Source organism: Schistocerca serialis, chromosome 11, assembly GCF_023864345.2.
Source record: "Schistocerca serialis cubense isolate TAMUIC-IGC-003099 chromosome 11, iqSchSeri2.2, whole genome shotgun sequence".
Taxonomy (NCBI): domain Eukaryota; kingdom Metazoa; phylum Arthropoda; class Insecta; order Orthoptera; family Acrididae; genus Schistocerca; species Schistocerca serialis.
Window position 1 is genome coordinate 84,019,124 of NC_064648.1, and position 18,509 is coordinate 84,037,632.

General features: G+C 39.3%; 1 protein-coding gene and 1 pseudogene across 4 annotated transcripts in view; both read right to left on the reverse strand.

Moving 5' to 3' along the window:
• LOC126426407 (tenascin-like) overlaps positions 1-18,509 on the reverse strand; it is a 562,410-nt gene that overhangs the window by 117,837 nt on the left and 426,064 nt on the right. For all 4 annotated transcript variants that reach the window (XM_050088324.1, XM_050088323.1, XM_050088325.1 and 1 more), the window contains exon 19: positions 5,986-6,175. In XM_050088324.1, the coding sequence (XP_049944281.1) occupies positions 5,986-6,175 (190 nt within the window). The remainder of the gene's footprint in view (positions 1-5,985; positions 6,176-18,509) is intronic.
• LOC126427464 (5S ribosomal RNA) lies at positions 6,946-7,063 on the reverse strand (annotated as a pseudogene).

Genomic DNA, 18,509 nt, shown 5'->3' on the forward strand with positions numbered 1-18,509 from the left:
TGCGTGTAGCAACGAGTATCAAAAACAGTGTTTGTAGGATGGACAGTACTCAAAGTGGGTGTGATGGATGCTGTCATCTGTTTCAGTGATGGTGTAATCAGCAGGACAAAAGTAGTGGACAAATTACGCATCCAGCCGGGAAATAATATAATAGCTGCTCTGAATACCATAGATTATCAGTGACTAGTTGAAGCTGAAAGGACTGTGGAAGCCACCAGTAAGGAGTCCAGAGTAAGCAAAAGGCTCCTGAAGAAGTCTACAGAGGATAAAGAAGCAGCTGTCGAGCAAGATTATACTTCTCGAATGTTCTGAAATAGGCATACGATGAGTCAAAACCGTAGTGAACATTCTTTTCTCATTTTCTCGTAGCTACATTTTCAGAACATTATGTACATATAACTTCATAGTCATTTTATCCATGTTCACCAAATTTCTCTCAAGTAAAGACTGGGATATTACCTTTGTATTATGCCTAATATATCGCGGAAATGATCTATGATTGTCAATCTGTATATAATTTTAGCGGTATCTTTTTGCCAAAATAGTTATGTGATACGATAAGGGTTTTTCTAATTCTTCAGATACAATCCAGACTACAAAACGAGAGGCATAATGTGTTCCTATGAATGTTGACAGCAGCCCGCCACAGTTTGAATGCTATTAGACTGATGATGGACCAGAAAATGGTACCAGAGTGGGAACATGTATTATAAAAACATGTATTCGACAAAATACTGTAATTCTTAAACTATAACAGATATTTCAATAAGTTTCCCTTTACAGCTTGAGTTAATTTCATTCATTGTCGGTAAAAAAACCACAACTTCCTCCGCACTGTAGATCAAGAGTAATGTGTACTGAGAGCGGGGTAAATAAGTGCAGCCCGTTTGCGTCCAGGTCCCCTTAAGTTAATTCACTTTCGACGAAATGTATCTGAGGTAAATTTTAACAAATAAATGCGACAGCAAACCTTTCATCGCCTGTAACCTGAAATATAACCTCCCAGCAAAATTAGTGTGTTCAGTAAACCCTCCAAAAGTAATTATCTTTTTTGTGAAAAATTTTTCAGTATGTTGGGGCTACTTAGAAAACGTTCTTTAGCTCTTACGTGGAAAAAAGCTTAGGAAAAAGTAGCAATATAAATGTGATTTTTTTATGTTACACTGAGGAAAAACTCTTTTTAATCTTCCAATCTTAGGTAAACAATAGGCTACAGGGTGTTGCTAGGAGAGCGTGCAACAATTTAACAGGACACTGAGGATCCTGTACTGAACAATTTGAGGTAGGTACCCTGGGGTCGGAGAAGCCAGCTTAAGGAGATGTGGCAGTAGACTTGTCTACCGCTTTGTCAACCATTACTGTTTTCCACCTTATTTACACCTTACATGCGTACACATTTACACGTACTGTGCTGTTTATTTACATGTACATCCTTTATTTCCTGCAAGAAAACAAGGAGGACGAGCCTCTATATCTTTTATCTGGTCCCGCGAATGGCCACCTGTACTTGAGGTTCGTGCAGAGTTCCACCTGAGTTGTTGGAGAACGTACAATTGGTGGTTCGAGGGAGGATGCGGACGCAACTTGACGGCGCACCGCCTCACTTCAGTGTGGATGTCCGCAACCATCTCAGTGCAGGAGGTCATATTCCATGGCCGGCGAGGTCACGTGACCTGAATACCGCTGATTGTTTCCTATTGGGATGAGACCCCAGTGGAAACGGGGGTGGAATTAGCTCCAGAATTGTAGTTACCTGTGATGTGATTCGAAATACCCCAGGGATATTTGTCAGTGTGCGTCAGAAACGTGTTCGCCGATGTTATGCTTGAATTGAGGTTGACGGCCATCAGTTTCTGCACATTTTGTAAGATGCAAGACAAATGATATGTTCATTGTGTCAATGATGGTATCTCCAATTAACTGTGACAAATGTAAATAAAAAAATTCACAGTAATGTGTTTTTATCTCCTTAAGCTGGCTTCTCTGACCCCAGATTCTCTACCTCATATTGTTCTCTTACACAAACACCCCGTATATTTGTCATTTTAAAGTGACAAATATTCTTACTGCAGAAAACATTCAGTTTGTTTTAATAAATATTCATAATGATTTCCGCATTATTTAAGGGCAGTAGGAACGTCCTATCCCGACAATGTTAAATTTAGTGACTTGGCTTCCCTGTATTTCAGGAACCACTGTAGCCATTGGCGTGAAACTTTTACAGGACATTAAACTGTATGTTCTGAGTCTACTCAACTACAACAATTGCTTTTCAGCCACTACTTTCGGAAATACAGTTTTTAATTACACAGTTAAAATTTTGTGTACTTTTATGTTTGTTATCCTAAATAATTTTAATTATACATAACATTATGTTCTTCTTTTAGTTCAGTAGACTCAGGATATATCTGCTATTACTCCCTGAAAATTTCAATATTCTACTCGAAATGGTTTCTGAGGTTTAGGGAAAAATGGAACACAAAATGTAATTCTTCAGGAATGGATTATAAAGTTTCAAAATACTGTAACTCACTTGATGTATGATTAATCTTTTTGTTTTTAGTCGCTCAGAAGCACCATGCACCATACTGTATATCATCCTCTTGATCTTTTTCCAAGTTTCACCTTCTTTTCTTCTTTCTGGACTCCTTAGTGGCCAACTGTGGTGCATATTCTGCTTGATCAATGCGAACCTTATCCATCCGTTCAAGTTCTCTGAGGCAGTTTGCTCCAGGATTAATTCCCATATGCTGTACCACTTTCATCCTACCAATAATGCCATCATTAAAAGCAAGAACAGCATCACTGACCCCCCACTTTAGTGTCTTCATTCCACGGTATCTGGAGCAAGACTATGGCAGACAGTTCTGTAACGCACAACGTTAATTCAAGAACTACTTCACACCGACACTTCACGTATACTGTGAGTGGAGCCCTGATTATTGAACTCAAGAACATTTTCAGGACACTATAGTCTTGTCCCTGCCACCCTGACATGTACACCTTGACTAGTTCCACATTACTCAACAGACTCCTTCTTCATTCGATTTAGGGACCACGACGAATGAACGAAAAAACGAACGATTCGAATATTACGCCCAGCATGAGCTAGTATGGTAGCTAATAAAATGTTGTCAGCAGACAGCGTATAATCAGCGATAGCTGACTGCAGATGCACTGAAGCGCCAAAGAAACTGGTACAGGCATGTGTATTCAAATATAGAGACGTGTAAACAGGCAGAATACGGCACTGCGGTCGGCAACGCCTATATAAGCTAACAAGTGCCTGGCGCAGTTGTCAGATCGGTTACTGCTCCTGCAGTGGGTGGTTATCAGGATTTAAGTGACTGAACATGGCGCTATAGTCGACGCTCGAGTGATGGGACACAGCGTCTCCGAGGTAGCGATGAAGTGGGGATTTTTCCTGTAGGACCATTTCAAGAGTGTACCGTGAATATCAGGAATCCGATAACACATCAAATCTACTAAATCGCTGCGGCCGGAAATAGATCCTGCAACGACGACTGAAGAGAATAGTTCAACGTGACAACGTGCAACCCTTCCAGAAATTGCTGCAGTTTTCAATGCTGGAACATCAACAAATGTCAGCATGTGAACCATTCGACGAAACATCATCGATATGAGCTATCGGAACCGAAGTCCCACTTCTGTACCCTTGATGTCTGCACGACACAAATCATTTCGCCTCGCCTGTGCCTGTCAACACCGACGTTGGACTGTTGATGACTGGAAACATGTTGCCAGGTCGGACGAGTCTTGTTTCAAATACGGCTATGTAGACAACCGCATGAATCCATGGACCCTGCACGTCAGCAGGGGACTTTGAAACCGGTAGAGGATCTGTAATGATGTGGGGCATGTGAAGTTGGAGTGATATGGGACTCCTGATGCGTCTAGATATGACTCTGACAGGTGACACGTATGTAAGCATCCTGTCTGGTCATTTGCATCCATTCATGTCCATTGTGCAATCCGACGGACTTCGGCAATTCCAGCAGTATAATACGACACCCCACTCGTCCAGAATTGCTACAGCGTGGCACTAGGAATACTCTTAGGAGTTTAAACTCTTCCGCTTTCCACCAAACACCCCAGATACGATTATTATTGGGCATATCTCGGCTGCCTTGCAACGTGCTCTCTTCAGAAGAGATCTCCACCCCCCTCGTACTCTTACGGATTTTTGGACGGCCCTGCAGGATTCATGGTGTCAGTTCCCTCTGGCGCTACTTCAGACATCAGTCCAGTCCGAGCCAGGTCGTGTTGCGGCACCTCTGCGCGCTGGTGGGGGTTCTACCCGACATTAGGCAGCTGTATCAGTGTCTTCGGCTTTTCAGTGCAGCTCAAAGCTAGAAATAATAAACTCAAGAGAAAGTCCAAAAAAATAATAAAAAACTGAATAATAGGAAAATATATAATCCTCTTATATTGACTTTGTGTTGAAGAATTTTTTAAAATTTTATCTCTGCGTGTTGAGTGATGTTGAACCACTGTCGAGTTCAAAAATCTGTAAAAGCCTTGAGATGACCCTTTCTATGATCTGGCCAAAATTTCATGCTGTTTCGTGTCTCTTCTAGTGCAGGAAACGACATTTCTGAGCAATGAACTGGGGTACAATGTAGAAGTAAAACCAAACTAATCTACTGCATAAACATGCCACGTCTTTCGCTTCTGGTACAATCGTCCACAGTCTGGTCTGTGCACAGAATAAAGGTGTATTTCGAAGCTGACTGACATTTGCATTTTGACGTGGGGTGAAATGTCCTGCTTGTGACATATATGTCAGGTATACAAGAGTCACTTACGTATTGTAGTGGTGAGGAAGGAAAGCGCTGTCGAAGATTTTGCTCCTGGGTGTTCAACAGTTGGATAAGGGTGTGTTTGGGGATGCAGAGGATATAATATTACAAAATGCACTTTACTAGTGGTGTTCAAAAATTCGCTTCTTTCTTCACTACAGGGTGCTACCTAAACCACCCTTTAAACAAAGCGAATGAAACAATTTATTGGAAACAGCATGACAAACAAAGAATTTAAACTACACAGCAGATGCTATGACTGCAGGATTTCCGATCACTTTCAACAATGTAATATCAGAACAGTCTAAACCTGTGACTTTCTAGAATTACAATAATTACTACAAATACATGAGAGTTCTGCATTGTGTTCCATCTTCCATGAATACAAGTATCTCCATTTCCTCTCTCCTAGCCCCATTACAGCGTCTGTGGACAACAATGAGTCTGTCCACTTCGATTTTTCATATTCCTTTTTCCGTTCTCCTGATTAATCACAAAGCTTGTAGACCATACATGGTGTGGCAGGTATAGCGGCATATATTTCTATTGGTGGCTGAGGACAGTGCGGTAAACCACGTTACATCAGTATTTTCGTCACTGGGATACTAACCGTTACAGTCATTACAAGTCGTCTGTTTTGTGTTTGTGTAGTAGCTCCAACTACATGTGGCAAGAGCAATCCATTAATGCTCATTCTTCCCTAGACAATAGGTCAGGCGTCCAAGCCTGGACAGTCGGACGCAAAACGGATAGTCTATACTGACAGGTGTAGTCCACTTCATAGTGCAGCTGCGATCGTGCAGAAAGCGTTAGGTCCTAGAGTTTGTGACGTGTTTGTGGGACGACTGTTCGACACACAGAAATAACAATCAACACACTCATGTCTGACCACATTAAGGTATCACATACCAAAAATATCAAATATCTGCAGTTATACCCGTTACAATGAAAGGTTTCCTCTGTCACACTTGTTATAATATGGATGTAAATATTTGCATTAAACTGTCTAATATAATAAAATGAAACACTAATGCTGGTTGGTCTGAGAAATGTTATTTAGGAAATACAAAATTTAGAAATTTTCCATTAAAAAGATATTACATTTGATGCTCTGACTGTATTTATGACTCCATTCATTATACCTAAAATTGAAACCTCTTCATACCTGCATGTGCTGTTGAAGCATTGATAGCATAACTCCACGATGTGAGACCAGCAGGGGATAATGAAGTTATTTCTATTTGGTACAGAGCATGTGGCTGCAGGTGATCAAGTACAGCTGAAGTTGTTGATACTTCAACAACTCCAGACGATCTGGCGCAGTCAATGCCTTCACATGCCAGTAGATAAGCACACTGAAAACGGTGAATGAAATCTTGTTATGCACCAAATTGTACAATAAAAGTTTGTTTATACATACTAAATAAATATTATGTTGCTTACAGCTCCATTAATTTTGAACATTACACACTGTATTTTCAACAGAGGTACAATGTGTCATAGCAAATTTTGAACCTCAGTTTATGTAAGAACGTTGTAGTTTGATAGAAGTGACTGCTGCAGTGAACTTTGAGACCATAGATGTGAGTGACGCCTCTTAACATAAGCAGGGTTGAGAAAAATTTCCAGACTTTAACAACAACAGCAGGAGAAAATACTTGCATGTTACTGGCAGATGATGTAAACCTTAAATCGACATAGAAACTGTTATATCCATATGAAACTGTCCACATCCGTTAGATAGGTACAATTAATCAGGTTGTTTTTGTTTCGTTCTTCATATTTCATAGAAGCCAACATAAAAGACTACATTCAGAGAATAAGTCAAGGGACGCATTAACAAAATCTAAATCGCTACACCTTTATTTAGAATAATACTCTAGTATATTATTGTATAGTGTATGTGTCTACAAAGAATAAAAAAAACTCCGTCTTCTAGCCACAAGTGGTCCACCGGGACCCTCCGACCGCCGTGTCATCCTCAGTTGAGGATGGGGATAGGAGGGGCGTGTGGTCAGCACACCGCTCTCCCAGTCGTTATGATGGATTTCTTTGACTGGAGCCGCTACTATTCGGTCGAGTACCTCCTCAATTGGCATCACGAGGCTGAGTGCACCTCGAAAAATGGCAACAGCACATGGTGGCCTGGCTGGTGACCCATCCAAGTGCCGGCCACGCCCGACAGTGCTTAACTTCGGTGATCTCACGGGAACCGGTGTATCCACTGCGGCAAGGCCGTTGCCCACAAAGAATAAATTTCACATACTAATAACAAGAACACTGCTACTGTGAGTTTTGCTTTTGATCTGTCATTGATAGCTTAGTATCTTCTTTATCACAATGATAAATGTCATAGAACAAAACTGAGAAATTGCATGAAGAATTTTGTGGTACACAGTATCAATTTGGAATAACTGTATTTACATTCGGTGGCAGTAGTTGAGTATGACATCAGATGATGAATAGCATTATTGTACATGTTCAGTGACAGTCATGAGATGAGTAGCTTGAATCTAGCAGTAGTAACATTTTGATTGATCAAATTAGGCATTACTTGGCGGATGAACCTCAGTAACAGAGAAGAAAACTTTATTTAATTTTATGTGAGGTTATAATGGTTTTGATGGAAGAAAATGTAGTTATTTCTAGAAAATTGAGCAGAAGGCTACATGGAAAGAAGAGACAGGTGGAATGCTGAAAACAATATTTGATGTAAGCAATATCTGGTGACTACTGCAAGAAAAGAGATTTTATAAAAATATTACATTAACCATCACCTTTCAGGTTGCAGTTGCATGTGGTCTTTGCTGTTACGCTTTTTGCTGACCCTGTCATGGGCACATAGTCTATGGCATCTCACTTCATGTAACTGGAACAATGGCAGACTGCAGTCTCTGACTTCAGACTTTGTGACTCCTAGCAAACTGCATTTTTTGAAGTTGGTGACTGTCCTGATAATTTTCCCCTTCTACCAAAACCACCTCATGGATTCAATTCAGACACATCAGAGTCATCTTGTTGCATCAATCAATAGCCCAAATTATATTATATGAACAGCTATCCTAGTTCCTAAATCACAGTTTATATATTGATTATGAGGTTAATTCTACCCAGCTTGTCTGTACCTTCACTTCTAGCCTCTTGAAGCTCATGATCGGGTTCGCCACAATGGAAGATACTTCTTCCATCTACCAACAGTATACTGGTTTTATTGGAGCTTTTCGTTTAAGAAAATTGGTACTTCTAATAAACTGAGCAGGAAGAAACAGCGAAGAAGAGACAAGAGTAATGATGAACATTCGATGTTCAATAGTAAGTCATTTATGTAAACAAAACGAGGCTGGGTCCAACATTGAAACTTATGGTACACCTTATGAAATATCTCCGTATTTAGATTAGAAGCTTGCAACATTCTCTTCTTTGAGGTGTTTCCTTCCTATTTTTTGTCTCCTGTTTTTAATATATGACTTGATTCGGCACACAGGGCTGTATCTGATGACATAGTACAGTGGGTTCATTAACAACATTTTGTGATCAGTGACACCGTATGCGTTTAATAAATTTAGTACAATCCCAACAGTTTTCCTTTTGTGTTAGTAACATCTGTGGGATACCGTATGGGTTCATATACAGGGTGAACGTTAATAAAGCCGACAAACTGTAGGGACGTATTCCTGACTGGAAATAGAGGAGAAAAGTCCGTTTTACATGTGTCCAGAAAGGCATCATTGCCATCGTAGATGGCGCAGACAAATGGCAGTTCCTCTGACCACGTTCCGTGTGTTCCTTTTGTGTTGCAGGCTGTGTGATTGACGCAGCGCAATGAAAGGAGCAGAATGGACCGGTATTCATGTCGGAAAACAAGGCGAGATCGAGTTTGTTTACAACCAACAGATGGAAACGGCCTAGAGGCAGCACAGCTACAACAAAACAAGTACCCTCACAGACATACACCTCATTACACATCACTTGCGGTCCTTTTCGAATATTTGTGTGACAATGGGTCCTTCCAGGCACCAGATTTGGAGGACTGGCTTCTACAGCATATTGAGACGATTCCTAGAACAAGTTCCAGGGAAGTGGTCCACCAACATGATGTAAGCCACAGTGTGTACTGCATGACAACCATTAACATCCCTATCACAGGCAGTCCCACGGAGGCCACTTTGAAAATTCTTGTGACAAGGTTACGATACATCTCTATACTGTGGTTCAGGACGATCTGTTGTCATTTCATTAACACTGTCCATTTCTGAACACATGTTCACAGGATATTTTTAACTCTATTTCCAGTTGGAAAATTCGTCCCTACAGTCTGTCGTTTTAGTAATGTTCGCCCTATATGGTAATATGTGTGGATTTATTCTTCCTGAACCCACGGAGAGAATCTGATATAATTTGATTTTTCTCCAAAAAGTCAGTCAATTCTCGATTGAATAATCTTCAGTGAAGTGTACCAAACTGTATTTAACGAATGATATAGGTCTTCAACTTTGAGCATTCTTTTTCACATTTCTCTTAGTGCAATAATTCTTGCTACTTACAGGAAGAAAATGTACCTGTCATTAGAGATTAATTTAACATATTATATTAGAGTGGTTCTTTATGGAAAACTCTACCATTTCAACAATTTCAGATGATGAACAGTTGCTTGGACTCATGCTTAATATAATTTCACTATCATTATTTTTTATATAGAATATGGAGGCTAAGGGAGATTTTATTATACTTTGTGTATTGTCTGAGGTGTTGCTGACATTTTGTAGAAGTTACTTCAAATGGCTCTGAGCACTATGGAACTTAACAGCTGAGGTCATCAGACCGCTAGACCTTTGAACTACTTAAACCTAACTAACCTAAGGACATCACACACACATCCATGCCTGAGGCAGGATTCGAACCTGCGACCGTAGCGGTCACGCGGTTCCAAACTGATGCGCCTAGAACCGCTCAGCCACACTGGCCGGCTGTAATTACTCTACAGTACTCACATAGTAACTTATCGCATACCATATTACATTCACTTTATTTGTAGATACTATTTCATAGCAGTCACTGACTATTCATTAGAATTGTGTGATATACGTTTTGTGTATTTTTGACAAATTTCTTAATGTACCTCTCTGGGAACATGGTAAGGTTAAACATTTCCATACGAAATGTTAATTCCTGTTCTTATCTGTGACTTCCTTTTAGATTCATTTGATCTGATGTGCTTCTGAGTAAGAAGGAAAGTAATACGGAAATAACGCCAGTATTTATTTAAGAGAGGTCTCAGTATGTAGCCACTATCATCTACATTACATGCTCCCCACTTTGTACTGATTGTAAATGGCTCGAAGTTCTTATATTTTCGCTGAAATTTTTACGATTTTTATATATTTCTTGTTGTATTTTAAATGGAAACGTTTAAAGGTACATTCCTTGGGCATAATTGGTCTTTGTATTCTGCATACACAGGCTCTATGGACTGCAAAAAACTGTTTGTAAGCATCTTGTCTAAAGTTGTTTTGGAACAGTTTTCCCATATTGTGAGAAATGTTACTGTTGCTTTCAAAATTAGTAAGATCAGTGAAGCAGTAGAAATTCTGTAACTTCCCTTGTTGTTTTAATATCATCAATTAACGTAGCCACAGCACATTTTTAATGTTAACAGTATTTCAGGACATTTCACAAATTTTTTAACGTTACTACTTGGGGAACGCAAGCAATAATTATTCTGAAGTGTAAAATTTTGATAGCAGCTAAATCGCAATCTTTGTCTTGATTTAAATATCGTAACTGACCGCATTTTCTATATAATACATAGTTTTTTTGTAAATTCGGCATTATTTTCACCTTTATGACTTTCTGTGCAATAACACACAGCTAATGTGTAGGTTGGTTTACTCAGGTAGCCAATTTGCACTGATTTTACTAATTGTTTACTAATGCATATAGCACTTATATTACTCAAGTCATTTGTAAATAACTGCTCAAAATTTGCAAGCTTACTAGCGATCAACTACACACTCTGTTTATATAGATAAAAATTTTTTATCTCTCTTTCTTGATGGTAGTTCATATTAACATTATTGTATAACTGATGCAGTACATTGGTTATCTGTGATAACTCCTTCATGGCATTCTCTTCTGGCATGTATCTGACCAGGAAACAAAATCAATCATAAAAGGTGGAACTTTCTTTATTATTGTGGAACCTCATGTCTTCTCTCATATAAGCCTATGAATTTTATATAACGTTTTGTATATAATTTATGCAGTGTGTACTAGCTGGAAATGCTGAGTTTCTTTCTATGTCTATTCTACATTATGGGCTGGGGGTAAATGCTGACAATCTTCTGATTCTTTTACTGCACTGTGGGCTGCTGGCAAACGAAGTGTTTCAAGTACACAGAATTCTAGTTACAAATGGAGACATCATTTTCACATTCCTTGTGTATCATATATTGCCTTCAAATTCTTATTTCTGATATTGAATTGAGACTTTCTCGGAAAGTTCACTTTCTAAGTAATGCACTTTAACATGATGAGCCCACAACCAGAAGAAAATTCTGATGTTCCCAAGAAAGATCATTTGCATTGTTTCTCATTAATTGATTACTTTAGTAACAAGTAACTATTTGCACAATTTTATCGAAGAACGAAACTTGATAACTCTTCCATGCAACATACTTAACCAGACTGACAATGTGACAAATCAAAAAGTATTTACTCCAGTACCATGAGGAGACCAAGAATAAACTTGCAAACATTGCGCACAATACACAAAAAAAGAGTAAAGATGAATAATTAACTCTCAACATTTCTCTTTAAATATTTTTCTTTCTGCTTCTCCAATTAGTTTATAAGTCCCAGGCCTAAACAGTAGCCATATCAGCAAGCTCATGGGAGTTTCTAACATCTCTTAATTTGACAGTATTTTCAATGTGTCACTAAATAAACTTTCCTGCAAATTCTCTATGCTTCTGGCCTCTTGTCACCATACAATGTTCTATATTGGATTTAATCTGTAGAACATGAACTTCTTACGAGTTACTCTGTATTCAACATTTACGTGACAGCCTGTTTGATTCAAGCTTGAAATTCGAAGTCTTCTTGAAGACATAATCTACAACATACATCACTGATCAATGAGGCAGCGACTCAACATTTTGCTTCAGCTGTCAAACTTTTAACAAGGCTTTGCTTTTATGCATACCAGGTAGTGCGTCCCCATTGCATGGTGGGAAATCCATTGGCATTCAGTTGATATATTTACTGGGGATGTCCCTGCAGTAGCGCTATTTATCTGTGTCCTCGGTGGCTCAGATGGATAGAGCATCTGCCATGTAAGCAGGAGATCCCGTGTTCGAGTCCCAGTCGGGGCACACATTTTCAGCTGACCACATTGAGGTAAATCAACAACACCTGTCGGCAGCTGAGGGTTTCAGTTAATCATCATTAATTTATTATTTTGTTTATTATCAGGATCACATTATCCTTAGTCTTCAGACTCTCTATTACACCAGACAGGATTTTCACTTTGATAATCCGAATATGCCTAGTCAAGCTGTGTTGATCCTCCATCAGATAATATGCCAGACCTTTTACTTCCTCTATTTAGAATCAGCAGGGGCTAGCTGTGTGAAGCTCCATTACACATTACGACAAACTTTTTAGTTAATATTACTACTAAAAATATTTTTCGCTACTTTTCCAGTGAATCAACATGGATTTATTATGAGTATTCAACGTATTAAACTATTGAACAGCAAAACTGATATTCAGATGAGATATTATTGGGAGGCACCACAGACTGCCTATAGCTCTTTGATATGGTTTAGTGGATTTAGATGGCTCTTCATAAGCAATATTTCTTTATCTGTCACCATTCAGTGTTCTATATTGGTATTAAAATGTTGACCTCTGACTCTTAGTCTTATATTCGTATATTTAAATTGATTACAAAACCTTTCTATGACATTATTTTAATTTCTATTCGCAGATGTGACTGAAATGTGCTGTTAAATGTAATTTCCAATTTTTGCTTCAATTTGTTCAAAACTTCAGTGGTACTGACTGATAATCTCTCAATAACTAATCAACTATCAACAAACAAAAGGCTTCATGGTAATAGATACAACGATCATCAGCATAAGTATTTAAATTTCACAATGTCATCAAAAAATTTGAGACTTTCCCATTTCACAGTTTTGGAGCTTGTCTTATGCCATATGAACTGTTCTTCAGATTGCAAATTCTATTTTTACTGTTCATAAATCTATTAGATTGATTCACGTAAATTACTATCTGCAGGTAAACGTATAAGAACGTTGTCTTAAAATCAGAAGTTCTCGTTTTCGATTTATTTGTGACTGCTAGCCGAAGAACTAGTCCAAGTTTGTTATTACATGCCACAGGATTGGAAGTTACTAAACTGTCCAGATTGTCCTCCAGCTCGAAAGATCTTTAAGCTAGTTGGAGTTTGTAATGACTGTCTAGGTTTTGATGCAACATCCAGACACATATTTTACATTCATTGCACACTTAATGAAACTCTTAGATTTCCTACTTCATTACGCATTGTGTTATGACATTTTTTGAGGCATTTGAGGTAGAAATGTCAAAAACTTCTCCTACCACTCTAAAGCTTGCATTTTTACTGTGTTGCACAAGATCCAGTTCATAGCCTTAATACCTGACAGGCATGCTAGTGCTTCATCAATTTAGTTTCAGTGAGGAGAATATATTTCGAGTGACATAATCAGAATGTTCAGTGCAATGTTCAGGAACATCATGGAGAGACTCACCAGACAACTGGTTCCCTTAAGTATGTAGTAATTTGCTCCTTGTTTGTCTCATTGAATCTTAACTTCAGTGAGTTGCGATTGACCTTGAGTTCTTTTGTGAACTATTTTTTATAAGAGACAACAATGTCTCAGATAAATGGATCCTGTGTCCCCCTCCATGAACCATGGACCTTGCCGTTGGTGGGGAGGCTTGCGCGCCTCAGCGATACAGATAGCCGTACCGTAGGTACAACCACAACGGAGGGGTATCTGTTGAGAGGCCAGACAAATGTGTGGTTCCTGAAGAGGGGCAGCAGCCTTTTCAGTAGTTGCAAGGCAACAGTCTGGATGATTGACAGATCTGGCCTTGTAATAATAACCAGAAGGCCTTGCTGTGCTGGTACTGCGAACGGCTGAAAGCAAGGGGAAACTACGGCCGTAATTTTTCCCGAGGGCATGCAGCTTTACTGTATGATTAAATAATGATGGCGTCCTCTTGGGTAAAATATTCTGGAGGTAAAATAGTCCCCCATTCGGATCTCCGGGTGGGGACTACTCAAGAGGATGTTATCAGGAGAAAGAAAACTGGCGTTCTACGGATCGGAGCGTGGAATGTCAGATCCCTTAATCGGGCAGGTAGGTTAGAAAATTTAAAAAGGGAAATGGATAGGTTAAAGTTAGATATAGTGAGAATTAGTGAAGTTCGGTGGCAGGAGGAACAAGACTTCTGGTCAGGTGACTACAGGGATATAAACACAAAGTCAAATAGGGGTAATGCAGGAGTAGGTTAAATAATGAATAGGAAAATAGGAATGCGGGTAAGCTACTACAAACTGCATAGTGAACGCATTATTGTGGCCAAGATAGATACGAAGTCCACACCTACTATAGTAGTACAAGTTTATATGCCAACTAGCTCTGCAGATGACGAAGAAATTGAAGAAATGTATGATGAAATAAAAGCAATTATTCAGATAGTGAAGGGAGACGAAAATTTAATAGTCATGGGTGACTGGAATTCGAGTGTAGGAAAAGGGAGAGACGGAAACGTAGTAGGTGAATATGGATTGGGGCTAAGAAATCAAAGAGGAAGCCGCCTGGTAGAATTTTGCACAGAGCACAACATAATCATAGCTAACACTTGGTTTAAGAATCATGATAGAAGATTGTATACATGGAAGAACCCTGGAGATACTAAAAGGTATCAGATAGATTATATAATGGTAAGACAGAGATTTAGGAACCAGGTTTTAAATTGTAAGACATGTCCAGGGGCAGATGTGGACTCTAACCACAATCTATTGGTTATGACCTGTACATTAAAACTGAAGAAACTGCAAAAAGGTGAGAATTTAAGGAGATGGGACCTGGATAAACTGAAAGAACCAGAGGTTGTACAGAGTTTCAGGGAGAGCATAAGGGAACAATTGACAGGAATGGGGAAAGAAATACAGTAGAAGAGGAATGGGTAGCTTTGAGGGATGAAGTAGTAAAGGCAGCAGAGGATCAAGTAGGTAAAAAGACGAGATCTAGTAGAAATCCTTGGGTAACAGAAGAAATATTGAATTTAATCGATGAAAGGAGAAAATATAAAAATGCAGTAAATGAAGGAGGCAAAAAGGAATACAAACGTCTCAAAAATGAGATCGACAGGAAGTGCAAAATGGCTAAGCAGGGATGGCTAGAGGACAAATGTAAGGATGTAGAGGCTTATCTCACTAGGGGTAAAATAGATACTGCCTACAGGAAAATTAAAGAGACGTTTGGAGATAAGAGAACCACTTGTATGAACATCAAGAGCTCAGATGGAAACCCAGTTCTAAGCAAAGAAGGGAAAGCAGAAAGGTGGAAGGAGTATATAGAGGGTCTATACAAGGGCGATGTACTTGAGGACAATATTATGGAAATGGAAGAGAATGTAGATGAAGATGAAATGGGAGATATGATACTGCGTGAAGAGTTTGACAGAGCACTGAAAGACCTGAGTCAAAACAAGGCCCCCGGAGTAGACAACATTCCATTGGAACTACTGACGGCCTTGGGAGAGCCAGTCATGCTAAACTCTACCATCTGGTGAGCAAGATGTATGAGACAGGCGAAATACCCACAGACTTCAAGAAGAATGTAATACTTCCAATCCCAAAGAAAGCAGGTGTTGACAGATGTGAAAATTACCGAACAATCAGTTTAATAAGCCACAGCTGCAAAATATTAACACGAATTCTTTACAGACGAATGGAAAAACTAGTTGAAGCCGACCTCGGGGAAGATCAGTTTGGATTCCGTAGAAATACTGGAACACGTGAAGCAATACTGACCTTACGACTTATCTTAGAAGAAAGATTAAGGAAAGGCAAACCTACGTATCTAGCATTTATAGACTTAGAGAAAGCTTTTGACAATGTTGACTGGAATACTCTCTTTCAAATTCTAAAGGTGGCAGGGGTAAAATACAGGGAGCGAAAGGCTATTTACAATTTGTACAGAAACCAGATGGCAGTGATAAGAATCGAGGGACATGAAAGTGAAGCCGCGGTGGGGAAGGGAGTAAGACAGGGTTGTAGCCTCTCCCCGATGTTATTCAATCTGTATATTCAGCAAGCAGTAAAAGAAACAAAAGAAAAATTCGGAGTAGGTATTAAAATCTATGGAGAAGAAATAAAAACATTGAGGTTCGCTGATGACAGTGTAATTCTGTCAGAGACAGCAAAGGACTTGGAAGAGCAGTTGAACGGAATGGATGGTATCTTGAAGGGAGGTTATAAGATGAACATCAACAAAAGCAAAACGAGGATAATGGAATGTAGTCGAATTAAGTCGGGTGATGCTGAGGGAATTAGATTAGGAAATGAGACACTTAAAGTAGTAAAGGAGTTTTGCTATTTGGGGAGCAAAATAACTGATGATGGTCGAAGTAGAAAGGATATAAAATGTAGACTGGCAGTGGCAAGGAAAGCGTTTCTGAAGAAGAGAAATTTGATAATATCGAGTATAGATTTAAGTGTCAGGAAGTCATTTCTGAAAGTATTTGTATGTAGTGTAGCCATGTATGGAAGTGAAACATGGACGGTAAATAGTTTGGACAAGAAGAGAATAGAAGCTTTCGAAATGTGGTGCTACAGAAGAATGCTGAAGATTAGATGGGTAGATCACATAACTAATGAGGAAGTATTGAATAGGATTGGGGAGAAGAGAAGTTTGTGGCACAACTTGACCAGAAGAAGGGATCGGTTGGTAGGACATGTTCTGAGGCATGAAGGGATCACCAATTTAGTATTGGAGGGCAGCGTGGAGGGTAAAAATCGTAGGGGGAGACCAAGAGATGAATACACTAAGCAGATTCTGAAGGATGTAGGTTGCAGTAGGTACTGGGAGATGAAGAAGCTTGCACAGGATAGAGTAGCATGGAGAGCTGCATCAAACCAGTCTCAGGACTGAAGACCACAACAACAACAACATAAAAGTGTCGCAGTCATATCCAACAAACATTAATTGTTTTGACTTATGGTCGACCTTCCTTCATATGGAATGTTCAGTCAGTACTTGAAGGCACATTCAAAATTTCTCGACTTAGTAAGACCCATTTTACATGAAAACAAAAATGCTGTGAGACCTTTCCCAATTCTTGAACTCATTCCATCCTCATTTAGGTAAAGACTGGATAATTCACCGCTTCAGCCACAAATCCTATTTCACGTCATGGGCATGTATTGCTGAACATGCTGCCTCAATAATTTGGGCTTTGGAAGATCAGACGTTTTATATCACTAGGTAAGTGATAAAAAATTTTGTTGCAACACTACACACCCCTTATTGTCCTAAAGACATCCTTAATGAGGAGTAATGTCTTTTTTCATCTGGTGTTTTAATTATGATCAGCATTGTTCCTTTTGAAGTGTAGTGAATTATTTACACCAGAAGTCGTGAGGGAATAAATATACCTTGAAGTAGCAGTCAGAATGCCCTACTCCTTAATCAGATGTCTACAAGACATTCGAGAATTAGTACTACATATTGTTCTTAAAGCACGTTTTTCCGAAAATACACAGAAGTTGTCAGTTTACTGATATGTGGCTCCCCTGGATTTAAAATAATTCCAGGTGCAAATATGGCTGATCTAAGTTGTTTTAGGATTTCCAAAATGTGCTTTTCCCAATTTGAATTCTCATCAATATTGACACCTAAGAATATTGAAATTTCCACCTTGTTTATCATATCCTCCCATGTGTTACTCTTATCTTTGGTATTGTAACCTCAGATCTGCAAAACGGAATATGTCTTCCCTTTAAAACTGAGGGTGAGACCATTCACAGGAAGCCAGTAGATGATATTTTTAAGAACCTGCCTAAACATTTCTTCCATTTCTGTTTGTATTCTTGGATTGATCAAAATACTAGTGTCATCTACAGAAAGAACCAATACTGCTTATTGTGAAGATCTGAAACTTCCTGGCAGATTAAAACTGCGTGCCAAACCAAGACTCAAATTCGAGACCTTTGCCTTTTGTGGGTAAGTGCTCTGACCTGTCTGTGAAAGACAGTCTCAGTCTGGTATACAGTTTTAACCTGCCAGGAAGTTTCATATCAGTCCACACACCATTGTGGAGTGGAATTTCATTCTTGAGGAGGAAGATCGTTTACATATACACTCCTGGAAATTGAAATAAGAACACCGTGAATTCATTGTCCCAGGAAGGGGAAACTTTATTGACACAATCCTGGGGTCAGATACATCACATGATCACACTGACAGAACCACAGGCACATAGACACAGCCAACAGAACATGCACAATGTCGGCACTAGTACAGTGTATATCTACCTTTCGCAGCAATGCAGGCTGCTATTCTCCCATGGAGACGATCGTAGAGATGCTGGATGTAGTCCTGTGGAACGGCTTGCCATGCCATTTCCACCTGG